This window comes from Pezoporus occidentalis, unplaced genomic scaffold, assembly GCF_034315485.1.
Source record: "Pezoporus occidentalis ecotype Australia unplaced genomic scaffold, CSIRO_AGI_Poc_V1 ctg81, whole genome shotgun sequence".
Taxonomy (NCBI): Eukaryota; Metazoa; Chordata; class Aves; order Psittaciformes; family Psittacidae; genus Pezoporus; species Pezoporus occidentalis.
In genome coordinates, this window is record NW_026916170.1 from 6,656,624 (window position 1) to 6,676,543 (window position 19,920).

General features: G+C 38.0%; 1 protein-coding gene across 4 annotated transcripts in view; it reads right to left on the reverse strand.

The window, feature by feature from the left end:
- Window positions 1–19,920, reverse strand: part of CTPS2 (CTP synthase 2) — a 67,341-nt gene that overhangs the window by 39,814 nt on the left and 7,607 nt on the right. For all 4 annotated transcript variants that reach the window (XM_062603739.1, XM_062603740.1, XM_062603738.1 and 1 more), the window contains exons 6-13: window positions 18,442–18,525; window positions 13,324–13,404; window positions 11,969–12,120; window positions 11,590–11,722; window positions 10,780–10,868; window positions 9,383–9,477; window positions 8,499–8,561; window positions 7,833–7,876 (exon numbers count right to left, since the gene is read on the reverse strand). In XM_062603739.1, coding sequence (XP_062459723.1) covers window positions 7,833–7,876; window positions 8,499–8,561; window positions 9,383–9,477; window positions 10,780–10,868; window positions 11,590–11,722; window positions 11,969–12,120; window positions 13,324–13,404; window positions 18,442–18,525 — 741 coding nt within the window. The remainder of the gene's footprint in view (window positions 1–7,832; window positions 7,877–8,498; window positions 8,562–9,382; window positions 9,478–10,779; window positions 10,869–11,589; window positions 11,723–11,968; window positions 12,121–13,323; window positions 13,405–18,441; window positions 18,526–19,920) is intronic.

Below are 19,920 nucleotides of genomic sequence, written 5' to 3' on the forward strand. Positions count from 1 at the left end.
CTGAAGTATTTTACCCAGTATGCTTTAATGGAGGGTAGCACCAGTGCACTGTCCATCGGTGGGCTGAAAAATCTACTTCAGAATCAATTTGCACAGTACCTGAAGGTAAGTTTCACTCTTATATGATATTATTATATTCATATATATTTTTATATAATGTATTATTATATTCACTGTGCTTCCTATGAAATGGATAGGAAAAAGGAAATACAAGCAATGACACTGCAAGGCAGATTATGTGCCCAAATGGTTTCACTGACTCTATAAACAATTCTTAAGGCTTGGCTTATAAAAAACTCCACTCACATTAATGAACAGCAGCTCCAAACAGGTATCTGTGTAGGGAGTTTATAACAAAGCTCTATGAATGCAAAAATCTAAGAAGCCATTTTGTTTGGATTTTTTTTTTATGCAAGCCAAATCGCACACAGAATATTGCATCTGAGTCTTATAAATATTTTTGCTTCAAGTCTAAGTAATAAGTCTGAATCTAGAAAATATCTAGAAAAATATATAAACCAAGTACATCAGTAGGACACATTTAAAAGGAAGAGACATGAGCTAATTTTTATCTAGATTAAGTTACCACCACCACCAAATAAAAGAAGGTTTGCCCTTCCGGAAAGAAGCCATGTAAAGAAAAGAGACACTACCAAGCTAGAGAGAGAAATACCCATATTCCGGGGAGAGTGGAGAAGAGGGGGAATAATTAAAAAAAAAAAAAAGAAAAATAAATTAAAAAAAAATTCTAGGTTCTGATTTCATACATATTCTCTGCCAGACCTTTCCTGAACTGCATTAGGACCCAATTTAGATTCTTTTCCTAGACAAATTGTTAAATACTGTGTTTTGGATAGCTGACAAAAAGCAATTTTTGCTAAAGGGCTGAAAAAAATTGCGCCTCAATAGAAAAATCCAGTACGCTGAGAACTACAGTAATTCAATTTAGTAATTTCATTAATATGAAGTGGCTAATTAAAACAAACAATCAAAACCCCACCAAAATAATAAAACACAAAGGGTTTTTTCTCTTAAAAACTGTCAGAAATTAATTGTCAAAATTTAATAGGAAATATGATGGCAAATTCAGAAATACAATGGGTTTTATATTAGCTGTGGACAAGTTAGCACTATACCCATTTTCTCAGATATGCAGAAATGGAAGAGCTCAAAAAACCAACGCTGCTGCTTTCTGTCTGGATATCAGATATTTTCAAGAACCTACTTTGTTTGCAGAAATACATGGCACCATAATAAATCAACATAAAAGCAGGAGAGACATTACAAAATATGCACAGGCATAAAGTATGAAGAAACAAAAACTTTTTTAAATTCAGATTAGAAATCAAAACTGTTTTTATACTATTTAACTAGCCTGATCAGGGATGTTACCAGAACACTCACTGCATTAGGATTTGAGATGTGCTCTTACCAGACATGACAAATAAAAGGAACTAATAAGCTGAACTAGATTTAATACATTAGCAAGAATTTTTCAACAGTGAATACAGTATTCCTAGTAAAGAGGGAAAAAGGGAAGGGAAAGACACTCTCAGGTCCTGATCCAAAGCCTAAAAATGCATTACTATTTTCATTAAACAGCGTATGCAGGGCCCAAATGAGTATCTAACAAAGAAATAGTAGTATGCATAATAGTTTTGTATTGGTGACTCTGTACATGCTGCAGCTATTCTACCTGCTCCATTTCCTAAATTCCAAATTTATACATAAGACTGAAGTAACCCGAGTAATACTTGATATTTCTAAATGGTTACCATATCTTTGTTAACATTTCTGGGAGGGGAGAGCAGGCACTGTATTTCTAGTTTAACGAGTAAAACTGGTAAGTACAACACCTTCAAGTAACACTGACTGTTAATGACTACATCACTTCTTGGCAACATTCCTTACAGGAAAATAGTTGTGGCAATCTAGTTATTTCATTCTCTCTTTTTCTTTTGTTTTGTTTTTGTTTTTTAATAAAACAGGATTCATTCTCACTTGATAATATAATTAAATCGTTGGACAAAAATAATGATGGAAGCATCAGCTTTGATGAGTTTGTGATGCTTATAAAAAAGATAACTGGTACAGGACAGTAAGGCATCTGCAAGAATGAACACCACTGCTTTGAGGGAGAAGAGCCTGGCACATGTGTACATTATAGGTACACCTAAACCCACAGATTTGTTAAGATTTTAAAACATACAGAATAAAGATCTGATGTATAACAAATTATGTCTTGTACTGTGTCTCCTGCACACTTACCAGCCACCCTTTACAGCTAAGCTGCCTCACAATTACTTCAGAACTGTTTCTATTTCACACTACATTTGCAAAAGTGTTTAACAAATCCAAACCCTGTTTTACCTGAGCTATCGTTTAGACCTCTAGAGCAATTCAAATCAAATGGTTTCTAAAACACACAAAAGGAAAGATGTGTCATTCCATCTGAGCAGTGTCCCTTAGCGTATACTATCCAATACTCCTCCCAGTTCAGTTTCATCATTCACATAAAACACCACTTGCATAGTGTAAACAGTAAAACAGTAAAAAATTTTAAACCATAAAGTACTTATTTTCAATAACAATATAAGAATGTTAAGTATGATGTCTGTAACATTGTGTGTTCATTTTAAATTATATTTACATAACTATTTAGTTTGTGTTATGACTCTTGTAAATAGGAACACATTAAGTATACACACACAGAGGAACTGACTGACTGCTTTTGCAATTAAAATATTCATTACATTTATTTGGTGCAGTTTTAACCTTTTCATTGCATGAGTACCTGTGACATATTTTCACACACATCTCATGGCCATTACTATTTAAGAGGAAATTAGTGAACAAGAAGATAGATAAGAATAATGAAAATTTTTGAAGACAAGTAATTCAGTGGATTAGGCAGAGAGAACTTGGAATTTTTAACTGAATTTTAACACCAACATCATTCATTATCCTCATAAACCAGTGAGATCTCAGAGTTACTTAAGGACTTAAAGGCTCAACTTACTTGCAAAGCCTATCAAGCATGTTCAAGATCCCATACGACAGTGGTTCTTACCCCTGAATTTCCCGTCCATGAAATGAGGAATAACTTACTCCACACCAGTGATGCACAAATAGAAGCCTCAAAAATTCTGATATTTAAACATGATATGAATGTTCTAATAGGCTCCTGGGCTGTTCTTTTACACAAACCCCTCAGCTGTTAAAAAGTGTTATGTTTCTTGCAAGAGAAGTAAATAATATTTATGACCTTTTCCTGATTTATGAAAAAAAATATATTCTAAATGAACAACAAGCTCCAATTTCAAAACTAAATATACCCCACACACATTTGTTTACTAAGCTACAGTAGCTACTTTAGGCACATAAATAAAATCACAGAATTTAAAGGTGCTTTTGCAGGAGTGGGACATACACTCCTTTCATCTTTTAGGCGACCTCAGAAATTTTTTAATTCAATCAGGTTACTGACTTCCTGAATAGGAAAAGTGGACATAAAGGAACAAACATGTTACAATAGTGTCATCTACTGGTAAAATCTATTTCTGCACAATTTCTTGAGTTTATAGGAAATGCATTTTTTCCCCAGTGAAATTTTTGAAGTTTCATGATGCTACACAAGATGCATAGGTCATGAAGAATAACTGTCACAATTAAAATTTGGAGGTTTTTTAATGGAGGAAAAATAAAAGAAGTGTATTGGAATTATTTCTAGAGTCATCTTTTTATTTTCCTGTAACAGTCAGATGCAGTTACAAAAAAATTGACAAAGTACATACTTAAAAGGCTCATCCAAAAAAAAATAAATCTAAGCTTAATAGTTGAGGAAGACAAGGGAAATGGAACAAAAAAAATAATTCCTTTGCCATTCAGTGAATCCAGTTCATTAGCAGTTTACAGACTATACAGTTTCCCTTTGAAGGAGTTAATTTTAAAATTATCATTTGCAACAGAAAATTCATACTAAGCATTACTCTCAAGCAAATGCATTACTTTTCTGAACAGCTATTTTCCTGCTAAGAACAGTAACAATTTACCTATCATTATTTTGCAGAAGGCTAGGAAGTAAAGCAGAAAGCTTAAGACTATATATAATGGGAACATGACCTGCAAATAATCAACCAAGATGAGATCAAGAACTTGATGGGCTGTGATGAGTGCTCATGCACCTCCCTCATTTTTCCTACTGAAATCAAATGTGTGTTAAACAGGAATTCAAGCCAAAACCTTAAGGTGGTATTTTGGTAGTGTAAATTGTATGGTCTGATAATACAGGTAACTGCCATATCAGAGACCTTTTATTTTTTTCCCCCCTTCCGAGTTCACATTTCTAGTTTAAGCCTAAATAAAATCTAGTATCAACTTCTAATCTGTTAAATGCAGCTTATTAAAATTCTAGGTCTCATTTCCTTTAAGTTTTTATCACACAAATATTCAGTTTCAGGATTTTTTTATTCCCTACAGTATTATAAAGATGCAATTTTGTCTGGTTTACACTATTAAGTCATTAGCTTCCATTTTTGTATGCAGAGACTACTATTTTTCCAAGGTGCTTGACACCTTAATTTCACGATACTTAGGCATTTACATGCCAATATAATTGATATCAATATTCCCCAAAACAAGCAGTACAGGGTTATACAAGGTTCCCTTCCTATATAAAGTTACTCATGGGTGCTTTTGCAGAACCCAGGTTGAGCAACACTGTTGTAATGATAGTCAGTAGAAATACATGAGCAGCTGCAGTGAAACATATTCAGCATTGCAGGCAACTCTCTACCTTCAGTTGTGTGTTATTCAAAACAAAACAAATCATAATTGCCTTACCACATAAAAGACTTCTACGATCCTCAAAACTTTTAAGTAACGCACACAATGCTCCTCTGTAGTACAATAACTTGTGTTATTTAAACTACCAGTGATGTTTTTCATCATTTCAGACACCTGTTTTTTCTCTGGAAGCCTAATTCTGAGTTACATGGTTACTTTACACTCCCAATTTTTTATTTCTAATGAAAAAGGTTCAGATTTCCACAGACACAGACATTAGAGAAGCAAAGTAGACCAAGATATTTTATACATACTTCAGAAAAAACTATCAGCTTTGGTTAAGTACGGTTCAGAGTATCTGAATGCTTAGCAAATTAAGAGATGCAAAAGTAGCTACATATTTTACGGCTGTCCCTGAGCTCCTCTGCCAACCTACATATCTGAACTTTTGTCTTTTTTTCTTTTTCTTAAAAATAAAAGCAAATAGAACTACTACTGCTACTACTACCAGTGCCTTTCTTCCCCCACTTCAGTTTCCAACAGAGCAGGAACCAAAAGAAAAGTATATAACTTCGGTCCTAAGTTAGCCCTCAGCTGAACAACACAGCGGCATTGCAAGATACCAGTGCTAATACAGTGAACTAACTTTCTTGAATAATGAAACACCTACACCACTTAAGTAGTTCACAAGCTTCACTAACCTGCTTCTCTTCTGATTGTTTTTATTGATTTGTGATTATATAGAATATCTAAACTGGTTTTAGCACAACATGGACTCTGTTAAGACAGATTATTAGCAGTTATAACTATTGACAGAGCAAATTTCCCCTTTGGAATGATTTACATCCATTCCTTGCCCAGAACCGAGATGTCAAAGATCAGATTAAAATGCTGAAATATGACTGGTAATAACCAATTTCAGAACCTTAATGTAGCTCAGAACAAAAGAATATCCGTTATACATACTGCAAGCATACTGCTTTGATTGTAAACACTGCATTAACTTTCCATGACACATGCACTCACTCCATTATTTTCTTAATTTTATGTCCAAATAATGTTCTCTTTAACATATATACCTTACTTGCTCTTGAATGCAAATCACAAATCACTCCATTAATTAGTTATGGAATAAAAATTTAGTCCTAGATATATTGTACTAATACACACTACAATTTCTGTAACAGAAGAAACTGACAGTAGGGCTGCAGCAGACAAGCATCCACCTTCCCGACTTCAGCTAAGTGTGGAGCTTTGCATCAGAGACAGCTGCTGTGAACAATCCTAACAATAATGTAGAGAAACCACCAGTTGCAAAGGGGGACTCAATCCCCAGTTATCTAGCTGTATCCCAAAAAGGTACCTGAGGTGACTATCTGAAATGCAGTCATGAGAAGTGTCCTGGGTTCAGCAGTAGCAGTCATTTTTCTCCTTCTTAGTAGCTGGTGCAGTGCTGTGGTTTTGACTTTCAGCCTGGGAACAGCGCTGATAACACCAATGTTTTTAGTTGTTGCTAAATCATTTACTCTGACCAAGGACTTTGTGAGTCTCATACTCTGTCAAGGAGGAGGTGAAGCCAGGAGGAAGCAGAGACAGGACACCTGACCCAAGCTGACCAAAGAGGTATTCCACACCACAGTTTTAAACCACGACAAGAAGTTAAATGAAACTAGCTTTAAAAAGCCCCTCCAATCAAGAACTTTGTGAGTCTCATGCTCTGCCAGGGAGGAGGGGAAGCTGGGAGGAAGCAGAGACAGGACCAGAGACAGGAGGAAGCAGAGACAGACCTGACCCAAACCAGCCAAAGGTGTATTCCATACCACAGCATGTCATGCCCAGTATATAAACTGGGGGGGAGTTACCTGGAAGGCCCAGATCGCTGCTCAGGTTGGGCTGGGTATCAGTCGTGGGTGGTGAGCGCTTGTATTCTCTCCCCTTGTTATTTCCGTTAAAATTACTTATCGTAGCAGTAGTGGTTTGTGTTAATACCTTATTTACTGGACTGCTCTTATCTCAACCCATGGGAGTTACATTCTTTTGATTTTCCTCCCCACCCCTCCAGGAGCAGGAGGAGGAAGAAGGGGGGGAGCGAGCGAGCGACTGTGTGGTTCCGAGTTACCAGCTGGGCTTAAACCAAGACACTCTAAAACATGACACACATAGCACATAAACAACCTCAGAAAAAAAAGGCCAAGTGCTTTTAAAAACTCCTACTTGCATTGCTTCAGACTAAGCAGCTATGGGAAAAAAAATTATATATATATATATAATTTTACCTACAAATCCCAACAAAACTCTTTTGAAGGGATCTGACACAGGAACAGTAGGTCTCTGGAAGTTATCACTAGAACAGATGTTTACATCTGACACTAAGAAGCTACTTTACTTTTCACCTGTATTTATTTTCATTTTTTTAAAAACCCTATCTTACTGACCACTTTTAAGTTTTACTCTTATGATCTTGTAATACTATAATCTCCTGAGCTAGGAGATACCTGGAAAAAAGAAAAAAAGATTCTACCACTGGTGTAAGATTCAGCCCTGTCATACCTACAGTACTAAAATTTTTCTCAAAAGGAGGACTGTGAGATTCATAAGGGAGAAGGAGTGTAGTGGTTATTTATACTGTTTATACAACGGAAACACAAGAATTTTTCAACAGCTTTTTATACAATCCTTCTCTTTCTATATAAATTTCTACTTTGATAATAGCTTTGTGCTACACTTCCAGCTTCTCTTTATATATTATTCTCTAGGAAAGCCAATCTAACCATTATTGTCTACTCCCAGCATCAGTCTACAGGCAAGAAAACTATTAGAAAAATTACAAGACATAAAGCTAAGACAAATCACACACAGAGCAGGTGAAGGCAAGGCACTATTAAAAGAAAATACCCTTTTAAACAATATTGAATAGGGATAACAGATGCCTTTTCATGTGTTACTATGCAACGTTATAGATAGGTCTTACACAGAGCTAACTCCCTTTTTAACAAAACATACATGTTCACAAAACTAACACAGAAAAAAAATAAATCAGTACTTACAACAGGGTTTTTTGTGTCTGGGTCAAATTCTGTAGAATTAGCATCTGAAACACGTTCAAGACAAACAGTATATTTCCATTGTTATACATGCAATACAAATGCATCATAACAGTTCTGTGGCATTTCATTGTCTGCATTTAAGCTACCATCTTATATGTTTAAACTCACACTGTACCACTTTCGAGCAATCACAGGAAGCATATGACCTCTGTCATACACACTGCCTTTCCTACTTCCCGTAACTTTTTCCTCCCAGCTGTCAGTTGCAGAAGTTATTTGGTGAGCTAAATCTCTTCATACTTCTACTGCAATAGCTATGGTTTGACTACTCAAACTAATAAAAGCAAGTGAGAAAACCACTTCTCACTTCTACTCTTCACCACCTGAACACTCCAGAACGAGACTACAGAGGCAGACTATAAGAACACTTTCTCTTACACTTGCTAGATCAAGAAGCAGGTTTCAAGCAACCTGCATAAGAAGAGTTCCTATCCCCTTGTACAGAAAGTTAGCACAGGGTGCTGAGCTGAAAATGATCATGTTGAAGAGCTAAGTACCTAATGATGATAGGATTTGTACAATAGTTCTAATAGTAAATATACACTTCACATACAGAATAAAATTTCTTCTAAGCAAATCATATTCACACAAGCATACCGAGCTCACCTTCCCAATTCAAACAGTTTCTTGCAAATTCCACAACTGCTAATTGCATTCCCAGACAAACTCCTAGAAGAGGAAACAAAGTCCCCAGAATTTAACAGGGCAAAGAGCAGGACTGAAAGTATTTCCTATTCTGTCTTAAAGTTGACTGCTTAGAAATCTTGGTACCCAGTGTATATACACAGACTTAACAACAAGCTAAACCAAAATGACTGCTCAATGCAAAAAACTCTTTAAATTTGGCACACTGATAAATAAATGTGACACAGTTAAGTGCTTTAAGCCTTTTCAAATATTTTTTTTTCCTCCCATCTATTTTACCAGTAATTACTGTAAAGACACACAGAAGCTGAAATCCTGGGTATATCCAGATACAAATTTTGCTTTGGCAACTAGACCAAGTAGTCACTTAAAAAATGTTAAGAAATGTGGACTAGGGACCAAAGCTTCAGAGGCGCTTACACAAACAGCACTTAGCTTATAGGCTAGATGGCATCTTTAGACTTTACCATAATAAAACATACCATAAAGCAAGAAAAATTATTTAATATAGCAAATGTGTCCAAAGACACCTACATTTTCTGCACGTTGATTAGTATCTATAATGATGCTGATTAAATTACGAGATACAAAGACTCTCCACATAAATGTGAATATAGCAAATAAAACCTCTGAAGCAGGGACAGTCTTTTTATTCCTTCCTTTATATAGCAAATATAGTACATGACTATAACCCTGGGCATTATCTACAAGGCAAATATTCACAACAGCACACATACTGCCTAAGACAGGATCCTTCCACAGAGTGTTGTTTTCTTTTTAATCAGATCAATTAGCTTGCTATACACTCCCAAAACACAACAATTTCTGACTCTTAATGATCTTACCAAGAAAGGGTTTTTTCTTTGTTCTTGCCCAGGAAATAGCCTGGAGTTTGCCTTCTGTTCCCCTAATTCCAAACCCTCCTGGGACCAGAATGCCACTGGAATGACACCAATATATAATGCAACCAACATGTAGAATCCAGCCAGCAAAGGAAGTCCATACAAATTGAAGACTTTTGAAATTATACCAAAACAAGCACAAGGCACAAAAGGCATTTTATATGACCATTCAGAATACACAGAATTTAACTCACAATTTGGAGATTTGTCTCATCTACCCACCCCAATTCTCCTCTGAGCCTCATGCTTCACAGGGAAACTCCCACTGCTTAAATACCTATTGTTTAAATAAACTTGCTACATTTTCACTACTTTATCTTGACACCAAAACTTAATGTCTACTAAATAACACTGAAAAAATTAAATGCACTTTGACAACAAACAATGCAAACTGAAATCCTGGCAATGATTCTTAACAGATGTCCTGGCCCTCTACTCTGCTCTCATGAGACCTCACCTGGAGTATTGTGTGCAGTTCTGGTGTCCTCAACATAAAAAGGACATGGAACTGTTGGAACAAGTCCAGAGGAGGGCCACGAGGATGATCAGGGGACTGGAGCACCTCCCGTATGAAGATAGGCTGAGAAAGTTGGGGCTGTTCAGCCTGGAGAAGAGAAGGCTGTGCGGAGACCTCATAGCAGCCTTCCAGTATCTGAAGGGGGGCTATAGGGATGCTGGGGAGGGACTCATCATTAGGGACTGTAGTGACAGGAGAAGGAGTAATGGATTCAAACTTGAACATGGGAAGTTTAGATTGGATATAAGGAAGAAGTTTTTTACTGTGAGGGTGGTGAGGCACTGGAATGGGTTGCCCAGGAAAGTTGTGAATGCTCCATCCCTGGTGGTGTTCAAGGCCAGGTTGGACGAAGACTTGGATGGCATGGTTTAGTGTGAGGTGTTCCTGCCCATGGCAGGGGGGTTGGAACTGGGTGATCTTAAGGTCCTTTCCAGCCCTAACTATTCTATGATTCTATGTTTGAAGAGTGTTACCAGCATTTACTAAGATTTTATTTAACTACCTTTCACTATGATGCATGTTGACAAAGACAAATCTGTGGCAATTGACCTGCACTGTGAAGAAAATCTAGCTATCAAAAACAAAGAATCAACAAAAAAAAACCAAGCAAACAACTGAAACTTCTCTAAGAAGATTAAAAGCAGATGCTAAGGTTGATACTATAATTTGCTATGTCTGAAGCTTGTCACTAACCATGCACATCTATCACTTTATGTAAGTAACCGAAGTTTGGATGCACTGAAACTTATTTACTGAAGCATTTTTCATCACAGGAAATAATTATCATTTGCATTTGGGATACAGAATACCCAATACTACTTACTCTGCCTTGCACAGTTTGTGCCATGCCTGGTGATATTTCACCGAGTTCTCCACTTCTGTAGAATGTTCAAGTTCTGTTGAATCTATGTACTAATAAAAAAAAAAACATGCAATAAAACAGGCTTTTCTTCCACTGAGAGCAACTTTTTAAACGCATTAAGACAACCTAATATTTTCAAGTGAATTTCCAAGCTTGCCATCTCTGGAACAAACTCAACAATGGAAAATGATAATTCTACCAGCAAGAAAGGTGGTAAGCTTTTCCCACATGTAGTTCAACTTTCTGTTCTTATTAATAAGAGGCAAACTACATCCCTAAATAGTTCTGTATTTGAGGAATTACTAGGTTTATGGCTCAATTCTGATAACAGAATTCTGCTAAAAATAAAATGGATAGCTCTCAGAATATTAAACGAAATAAAGAGCAACAGCTTCTGGCACAGGATTTTAAAAACAAACTAAACTGCTTTCAGTTTACCTGCTTTCTTCTGCCTTTAAGCTAATCTTACTAACATGATAAGCAGTCTCGTGAGCAAAACCTACCTCTGATGTAAAGAGAAATGTGCAGGTAAACCCTGCTTTTTCATCAGATCCACTTTTGGGTACTGCATTATTCCTTTCAAGTATGTTTAGATCCAAATAAAATTACTAAATCTGTACACACTTCTTGAAAAAATGGGATCTTTGGCCAGTTAGTATTTATCTGCATGATGCATCTCCTAATTTCCACATGAATTAAAACTGCCTCCCATGATGTATAGTAGAGTATATTCAAAGTATCCCTGAAAGCAAAATCCAAAAATATCCTCACCATTAAATCCAGTTTGTGATTAATTGCCAGTGCGGAGTGCTCCAGAGCCTTGAAAACAGATGCATAGCAATCACTTAGTTTTGTGTACTTGCCAACGAGAGCTATGGAACATACCTTCAGCAACCTTTCATATCTGACAAAAACAAGTTTTTTTGTTATTAGACTGATTTTCACAAAGAAAACATTTTAACAATGTTTGCTTTAACTTCACAAGTCATCAACTAAAAATCTCAAAACTGACAGTTTTTAAACCCAGACCATTCACAGCTGTTGATCAGCAACATGCTACTGTCCCCCGACGAGTTTGGTGACTTCACAGGACCTACAATCCTAACTTGCATTAAAATACTTCTAGAAAAAGCAGCAGGAATTAGGATACCTGTCAGCCATTTTCTTCCATCTCATTAGAAGATCACTTGGATGGTCATCAATAGGCAAATTTAACCTCTGTTTAAAATACTTAATTATGCCTTGCTCCTCCAGCAGGATTGGTACTCGGTAAGTGGAAGATACATCATGGACAAATATCACCTAACAAAAAAAGAGACTTAGCTAATAATTTTTCATAGGAAATATAACATTCTATATTTTTGTATACTAAATGCTGAGCTTCTACCCTAAAAGACAAGAAATTTAGAAACAAAACACCATCATGAAGACAGCCCCCTTCCTGCCAGGGAACTCTTCAGGGAAGTTCAGGGGCACACTGGACTTAGTCCAGTCACATAACTGCAGTTGGAATCTAACTGTGCACATGATTACACACAGCCTGATACTGACAGGAAAGCACACAGCATTGTTGTTTGACTGAACTTCCATCTGTCTGTCTCTGGGTGGAGAACCATAAAGGCATTTCTGAAGGATTTCCAGAAACTAGCTCAAGGGAGCTGTACACTTCTACAGATAGTAAGATGGAAGGAAGAGTGGTGGCGGGAGTAATAGGCCCCTGCCCTCTACATGCTCATCTGGAATCTTACTATAAAAAGGTTTTTCTTACACACCTGCAGAAAGACAGGTCAACATGGACACATATTTGAAACAAAGCGTAACTGTTGGCATCTGTTATCCCTTTTATATTACCCATTACATTGAAGAGTAAAATGCTCTCACTCGCATAAATATTAAGGAGCATTTATCAGAATTAGTATTTGAACAGAAATTAATCACAAACTAGTAATGCAAAAATCACACATTAATTATAAAAATATACAGAACTACACGGAGATGTTCCAAGCATGTTAAAGGGCATGAACAGCCTATTAAATATTATCACAGTAAGATACTTCATGTGTCTGTGATGATCTAGGGACATAAGCAACCCCCTAGCTTTACCCACACTTTGTTCATCCATTACTATAACCACCTGAGATGATTTAAGGACAATAACCAACCATAGCTTCAGAAGTGCACAGTTTTCACAACTATGTATAGGAATTAGCCATGTGCTCAAAATCTATTCCTTTTATTAACTGTTCACTTAACATCCACTCAAATTGTTAATAATTATTTGACATAGAATCTAACATATAAACTCCCAATACTTTTGAAGTGTTATAGAGCACATAACAGCAAGATAAAAATTGTAAGCAATATAGAATCATAGAATAGTTAGGGTTGGAAAGGACCTTAAGATCATCTAGAATCAGTCTAAAGTTAAAAACAGAAACACACAGAAATACTTGGATGCTTTCCCACATACTTAAATAATGATGAATAAAATATTAAAGTACTGACCTGCTCAGGCTCCACATGGCAAAACATGGAAATCTTTTCCTTCACTGCCATTTCTATAGGTTTTGCACTTCTACAGACAATCTGTCATAACAGAAGGTAAAGACTTGAGCATTTACTAGGCAAACCAACAGAACACTCAATACTATTCATGGAGAAATTAACTCCTTTGGAGGCACAGAACAAATTTATGTGCTTTTTTTATTTCTTCTTCTCTTTTGGAGTTTCACAACATATCATAGCTCACCAATACCTGCGAGCAAGGCAGAAGTAAATCAGTCACCTGCACATACTGACCCACTTTTATGAATCTTTGGTATTCCCTGTAGTACTGCTTCCGCATCTTCTCCCTTCTTGCATTACTGTTGTAATACTTTCTACCTAAAGTCTAGCAGCTCTACAAGTACAAATAATATGATCAATCAAAAGAACTGATAAATTTTGAGCAACAATACTTAGCTTACATGCATGTTCTCCAGTATTTCAATACTTCAGCACCTTTTTGTAGTTTCTAATTTGTATATCATGAAAAAAAAGAAGGCTAAAGATGAGAAAACTATTTCACTTTTTTTTTTTTGGAGGGGGGGAGAGGGGTAGGGTGTTCCTGGTGTTACTCTTCTGCTAAAGAATTTTAAGAATTTTAGAAAATATTGGCAACTTTTACCAATAAACAAACATGTGATTTGGTGTTTGTTGGAAGGTGTTATTTTGCATTATGTAACTTCAGACAAACGCAGAACTGCTCTATCAGTGTGCTTATTGATTATTCAAGTCTACTACATGAAGCTATTTTGAATCCTAAAAGCGTAATGGAAAGTAGGATGATCCTGATTCACTCATTATTTTCCCCATCTGTCCAGCCAATGCAACTACTTAGTGCATTAAGCCCTTTTTTGTTCAGAAACTCGTAGCTGATCTTTGATTGTCTTGCCAGAGTGCAGCTTAGTTACACTAATACTGACAAAATCAAATTAATTTCCCCTACCCTTGCAAGAAATTCCAGAAACAGAAAACCAGTGGCAAGTATAAGGGAAAACCAGTGCACATTTTTATAATCATAAAATAATTATGAAATAATTTGCACATTCTATTCAATTAAGCACAACTTATACTTAAAAACTGGATACTGGTTGAAGATACAAATCTTCAAACAGTAGTAATATATAATTGGTAATATGAGCATATAATTAAATCCACTTTGAAATCTATCATCCATCTTGCCGAGACAAATTTAAAGTTAATGCAGTCACAGAGAATTGGTTACAGTGGCAGAGACAGATCTCAAAGAAACAAAGATGTGTGACAATCCAGTTGAATAGGGCAGCACCGACAAGTGTATAATCAGTCTTCAAAACACTGTTACAGTGCCCACTGTATCTGTGGATACAGCAGTTTTCATTAAGCACTTAGAACACCCCACAGAAAACAGAAAAGCTCCTGTAGGTGCACAGCTAAGGCTGGCCCAGCATGCCACCTCAAGGAAGCCCGGGCCCAGGCAGGGAGGCAGCAGGTATTAAGAACAGGTCTAGCTAAGTTTAGATCAGGCAGCCTGGCAGCACAGCTTATGAAGGAAGCCCTCCTGCCTGCTGTTCTAAGATCTTCCCCATGTGCTGCTTTGGCCCTGGGCCCCTGCCCAAGACAGCAACCATTTAAAGATTTTCTTGAAGCAGTGCCCAAGCAACTTCATAGCGGTGCCAAAAAGCTGTGCTCAGAGTTTAATCTCTCAGCGCTTTAGTGGTCACCAGCAGCCTCAGGCAAGAACTGAAGATGCGATAAAGTGACTAGATCAGCCTGTTTTTCTTTTATTACACACACCTAGCAGGCTTTTAAAAATTAATTTGAAGGGCAGGGAGGGAGTCAGGCACTGGAATTATCTTAAAGGCTTTAAAAATCACAGGCAACTTTCCATACGCAAATAGCACCTGAAGAGGGATTTCAAAATTTAGCGCCTGAAGCTTGGAATATAGAGCAGCACTGCACTACACAAGCTGACCACAGTTGCCACATCACAACAATCTGAAGCTACCCAAGACATCCTTTCACATATCCTACTTATAAAGCCTATTGTCCTGGGTTCAGCAGTAGCAGTCGTTTTTCCCCTCCTTGGTAGCTGGTGCAGTACCGAGTTTTGACTTTCGGCCTGGGAACACAGCTGATAACAATGTTGTTTTGCATTGGCCAAGGACTTTGTGAGCCTCATGCTCTGCCAGGGAGGAGGGGAAGCTGGGAGGAAGCAGAGACAAGACACCTGACCCAAGCTAGCCAAAGAGGTATTCCATACCACAGCACGTCATTCCCAGGATGTAACCGGGAGTTAGCCGGAAGGGCTGATGGACTGCAGGGTTGGAGGAGGTATCGGTCGGTGCTTGGTGGGGCTGGGGGGGCAAGTTATCGGTCAGCTGGTGGTGAGGTGTTGTATTCTCTTCCCTTGTTATTTCCTTTATCATTGTTATTATTGGTGGTAGCAGTAGTGATTTGTGTTATACCTTAGTTAATAAACTGTTCTTATCCCAACCCGTGGGAGTTGCATTCTTTTCAATTCTCTTCTCTGTCCCTTCGGGAGTAGGGGGAGGGCAAGAAAAGGGAGGGGACAGTGAGTGAAGGAGCTCTGTCTGGTTTTAAACCACAACACCTATATAAGCTAAGGATATATTGTATGTACACATTGTATGATATATTGTATGTACACATATCCTACTTATATTGTAGTTATAAGCATGCTTTTTTGATAAACCTGAAATGCAAGAATAAAAAAAAAATAATCAGAAAGCACAGCACAAAATGTAACTGTGTGACTATTCTTTTAAGAGTAAGCTTTCTTCTTTGAAGATATATAGAACCAGTAACCATTCTCACTCCTCTTTCATTTCTTAGGTGTCCTGGGTTTAGCAGTAGCAGTTATTTTTCTCCTTCACAGTAGCTGGTGCAGTGCTGTGGTTTTGACTTTCAGTCTGGGAACAGCGTTGATAACACCGATGGTTTTAGTTGCTGGTCAGAATGTTTACTCTGACCAAGGACTTTCTGAATCTCATGATCTGCCAGGGAGGAGGGGAAGCCTGGGGGAAGCAGAGACAGGACACCTGAGCCAAACTAGCCAAAGAGATATTCCATACCACAGCATGTCATGCCCAGGATGTACAACTGGGGGCAGTTACCCAGAAGGGCTAGATCACTGCTCGGTCGGGCTGGGTATCAGTCGGCGGGTGGTGAGCAGTTGTATTCTCTTCCTTCGTTATCTTCCTTATCATTATTATTATTGGTGGTAGCAGCAGTGGTTTTGTGTTATACCTTAGTTACTGGACTGCTCTTATCTCAACCCGTGGGAGTTACATTCTTCGATTCTCCTCCCCATCCCTCCAGGAGTGGGGGGACGAAGTGGGGGAGTGAGTGAGGGCAGCATGGCTGAGTTTCCAACTGGGCTTAAGCCACAACAGAAGGGCTAGGAAGCTTTTTCTCCCTGCGGACTTTATGGGAATGGAAAAGGTTCAAGAACTTCCAGAATCAAGTAAGGAAAATATTCTTTGATGTAACAAACAGCCTCACACAAAAGAGCCAAATTGTCCTTTTCTGTTTCTCAAGCAGACCTAGAAATAGAGTGTGTTTTCAGCTGTACCAGCTGCAGCACAGGAAGACAGGAGCATAAGTTTGAACTGAGGTTTTACTGGCATTTAAAGCTGTGCTGCCCTGGCTTCACTGCTGTCAGCACTTAATCAAGCAGATTAACATCAGTGTCAGACACGTATCACAACAGGGAGCTGCATTCTAATTGTGTTTCCCCTTTGTTCCCAAGGAGAAGTACCAACAGGCAAAATCTGCATCCAGTGAATGATCACATACTCATTAACTAAAGCACTGGGGAGAAAAAACGGAAGGAGTTGGGTTTTTGATCATTTGCCAACTAGCATGAGGTGTAACTTGCTGGCTTTAGGTTCACTATAGTATGTGGTGCATGAAGGGATTGAGAGCAGCCTTGCCAAGAAGCATTTCGGGGTACTGGTGGATGAGAAGCTCAACATGATACGGCAGTGTGCGCTTGCAGCCCAGAAAGCTGCAATATGTTGGGCTGCACTTAAAGAAGTGTGAGCAGCATGTGAAGGGAGCGATTCTACCCCTCCACTCCACTCTGGAGAGACCTCACCCAGAATACTGTGTCTAGTTCTGGAGCCCTGAGCACAGGAATGAAGACATGGAGCTCTTACCAGCAAGTCCAGAGGACGCAACAAAAATCAGAGGGCTGGAGCACCTCTCCTGTGAGGAAAGGTTGAGTTGTGCTTGTCAGGCCTGAAGAAGAGAAGGCTCTGTAGAGACCTTAGTGGGACCTTCCAGTACTTAGAGGGTTTATGAAAAAAATTAGGATCAACTTTTTAGTAGGGCCTGTTGTGACAGGATAAGAGATAAAGGTTTTAAACTAAAAGGGGCAGATTCAGACTATATATAAGGAAGAATTTTTTCTATAGTGGGCATAATAAAACACTGCAACAGGTTGCCCAGAGAGGTGGCAGATGCCCCATCCCTGGAAACATTCAAATTAAGGTTGGGCGGGACTCTAAGCAACCTGATCTAGTTGAAGATATCCCTGATCACTGCAGTGAGTTGGACAAGATGACTTTAAAGGTCCCTCATAACTCAAATTATTCTACAATTCTATGACAGAAATTGAGGAACCTTACTTTGGAGATTTGCCTATATGTTTACATTTCCAAACAGGAATATTTTTTTAAAGGCTGTACTTCAAAGGTAGGATTGCTTCTTCTTAGCAATAGATGCATAAGAAGAAATTTGTGAGAGAACAGAGGCCAGAGGCATTCTAGGTCTTCCCACAAAGTGAACTGAGACTTTAGATTCTTTTTAGCAGTACAGAATGATTTCCTTGCAAAGAACTTCAGAAGAACAGAGCTACAGTCCCAAGATATCACAAGGAGTTAGTTGAATTAAGTTAACTTAAAGTGAATTCGAGTAATTTGATTTCCTGTGGCTTTAGTGAAGCAGTGAAGCATGTATTTTCTATTTCTTCTAAAATTCTTGTCTTTCATGGAACACTAAGGCTTATACTTTGAAGACACGTTACACAAGGACACTTCTAGATGACCTGTAAATAAAAATCTGCATTTATTGACTCACCAGATCCGGAGACAAGCCTAGACCCCTCAGTGCTCGAACACTGTTCTGTGTTGGTTTTGTCTTCTGTTCACCAGTGGCATTAGGCTGGAAAGACGTATTTTGAAAGCTCAGATGGCAAAGCAGTTACAAGGTAAAAAGAGAAAAGCCACTGCAAATAATAATACTTGAAGGAAGTAAACATATCCAAACAGAGCCACAATAAGGCAGAAACAGAAATGGCAACACTGTTATATAAGAAATTCTGAAGAACTCACAAGGCCCTAGTTGAGGTCACGTTTATTTTGGGGTTTTATGTTTGGTTTTGGTTAGGGTTTTGGGTTTTGTTTTTTTCTTCAGAGAAAAAGTTTCAGTGCAACTGACTCAGGTGGTAGAAAAGGAATATTCCACAAGTTGGATTTTGCTAATAAACAGAGAAGGCCCAACACAGCACATGGCCTTCAGTAACTGTTCTTGAATATTATCAGAGGTAGTAAGAAATTCTATTTTCAAATACACAGAATCAATCCTACCAATAACTGACCAATCCTCCAATCTAAAGCTGTGGTGGCTAATAATTCTCTCTGTATCCGTACTAGGTGCAATCATATCATCATTACCAGTATTTGCTTACCAAAATCTCCCCAGTGAATACTTATCTCTTAAAATAATAAGAAAACATATTTGTGAAGTAAAATTTAGAATGGAATGTTTGAATAGAAACATACTTTTGGCCCTGCACAAAAAGTTGCAGCAGCCTTGACCAGAAGACCATTGTACATCAAGGAGTCAGTGATCCACACCAGGGTTCCCTTACAGAAGACCACTGTGCTGCGCAAAACCCTTGGCTGCAGGACAAACTTAGCCAGCTCTTGTAACAGAGGAGCCAGCAGGCAGCTCCCACTCAAGATCTGCAATTCCATTACCTGTGTGGCCTTCTCTTTATCTAGGAATGCAGCAAAACGTTCTCCAGAAAGGATGTTTGTTCTGTCAAACATCCTTTCTGTTTGACAATAAAGATGATACAGTTGTTTCCTTGTAATGAAATTATCTATTAGCCCAAATGACCAAAAGGGGAGGATCTCTTCTACGGATGTGGTCTGCCCAGCACACTGCACGTCAGGGCCATTCAATGCTACACAGCCTGGGGCTCCCCTCACCTAAAGGGACATAAAGTAATTTATACCATTCTTTCCATATAGTGTTAGCTCTAAAAATTGAATTTTAAATGATACCTTAGAGAGTCTGAGGGCCTTTCTTACTGGGTTCATCATGTACCAGCACCTTCTCGTGCTAAGTATAACTATATTTAGCCTTCTAGATAAATCAGTGTTGATAACAAGGATTTTCAGTAACTCAGAATACTAAAACTAATTCTCACATCAATAAAGTGAATATCAAAGCCTTTATTTACTCCAGTGTGACTGGGTTTCATATTTGCGTGTCTAAAACCCTCAACCATGAAAGGGTTAATGGAAAAAGTAAACAATATGAAGCCCAATA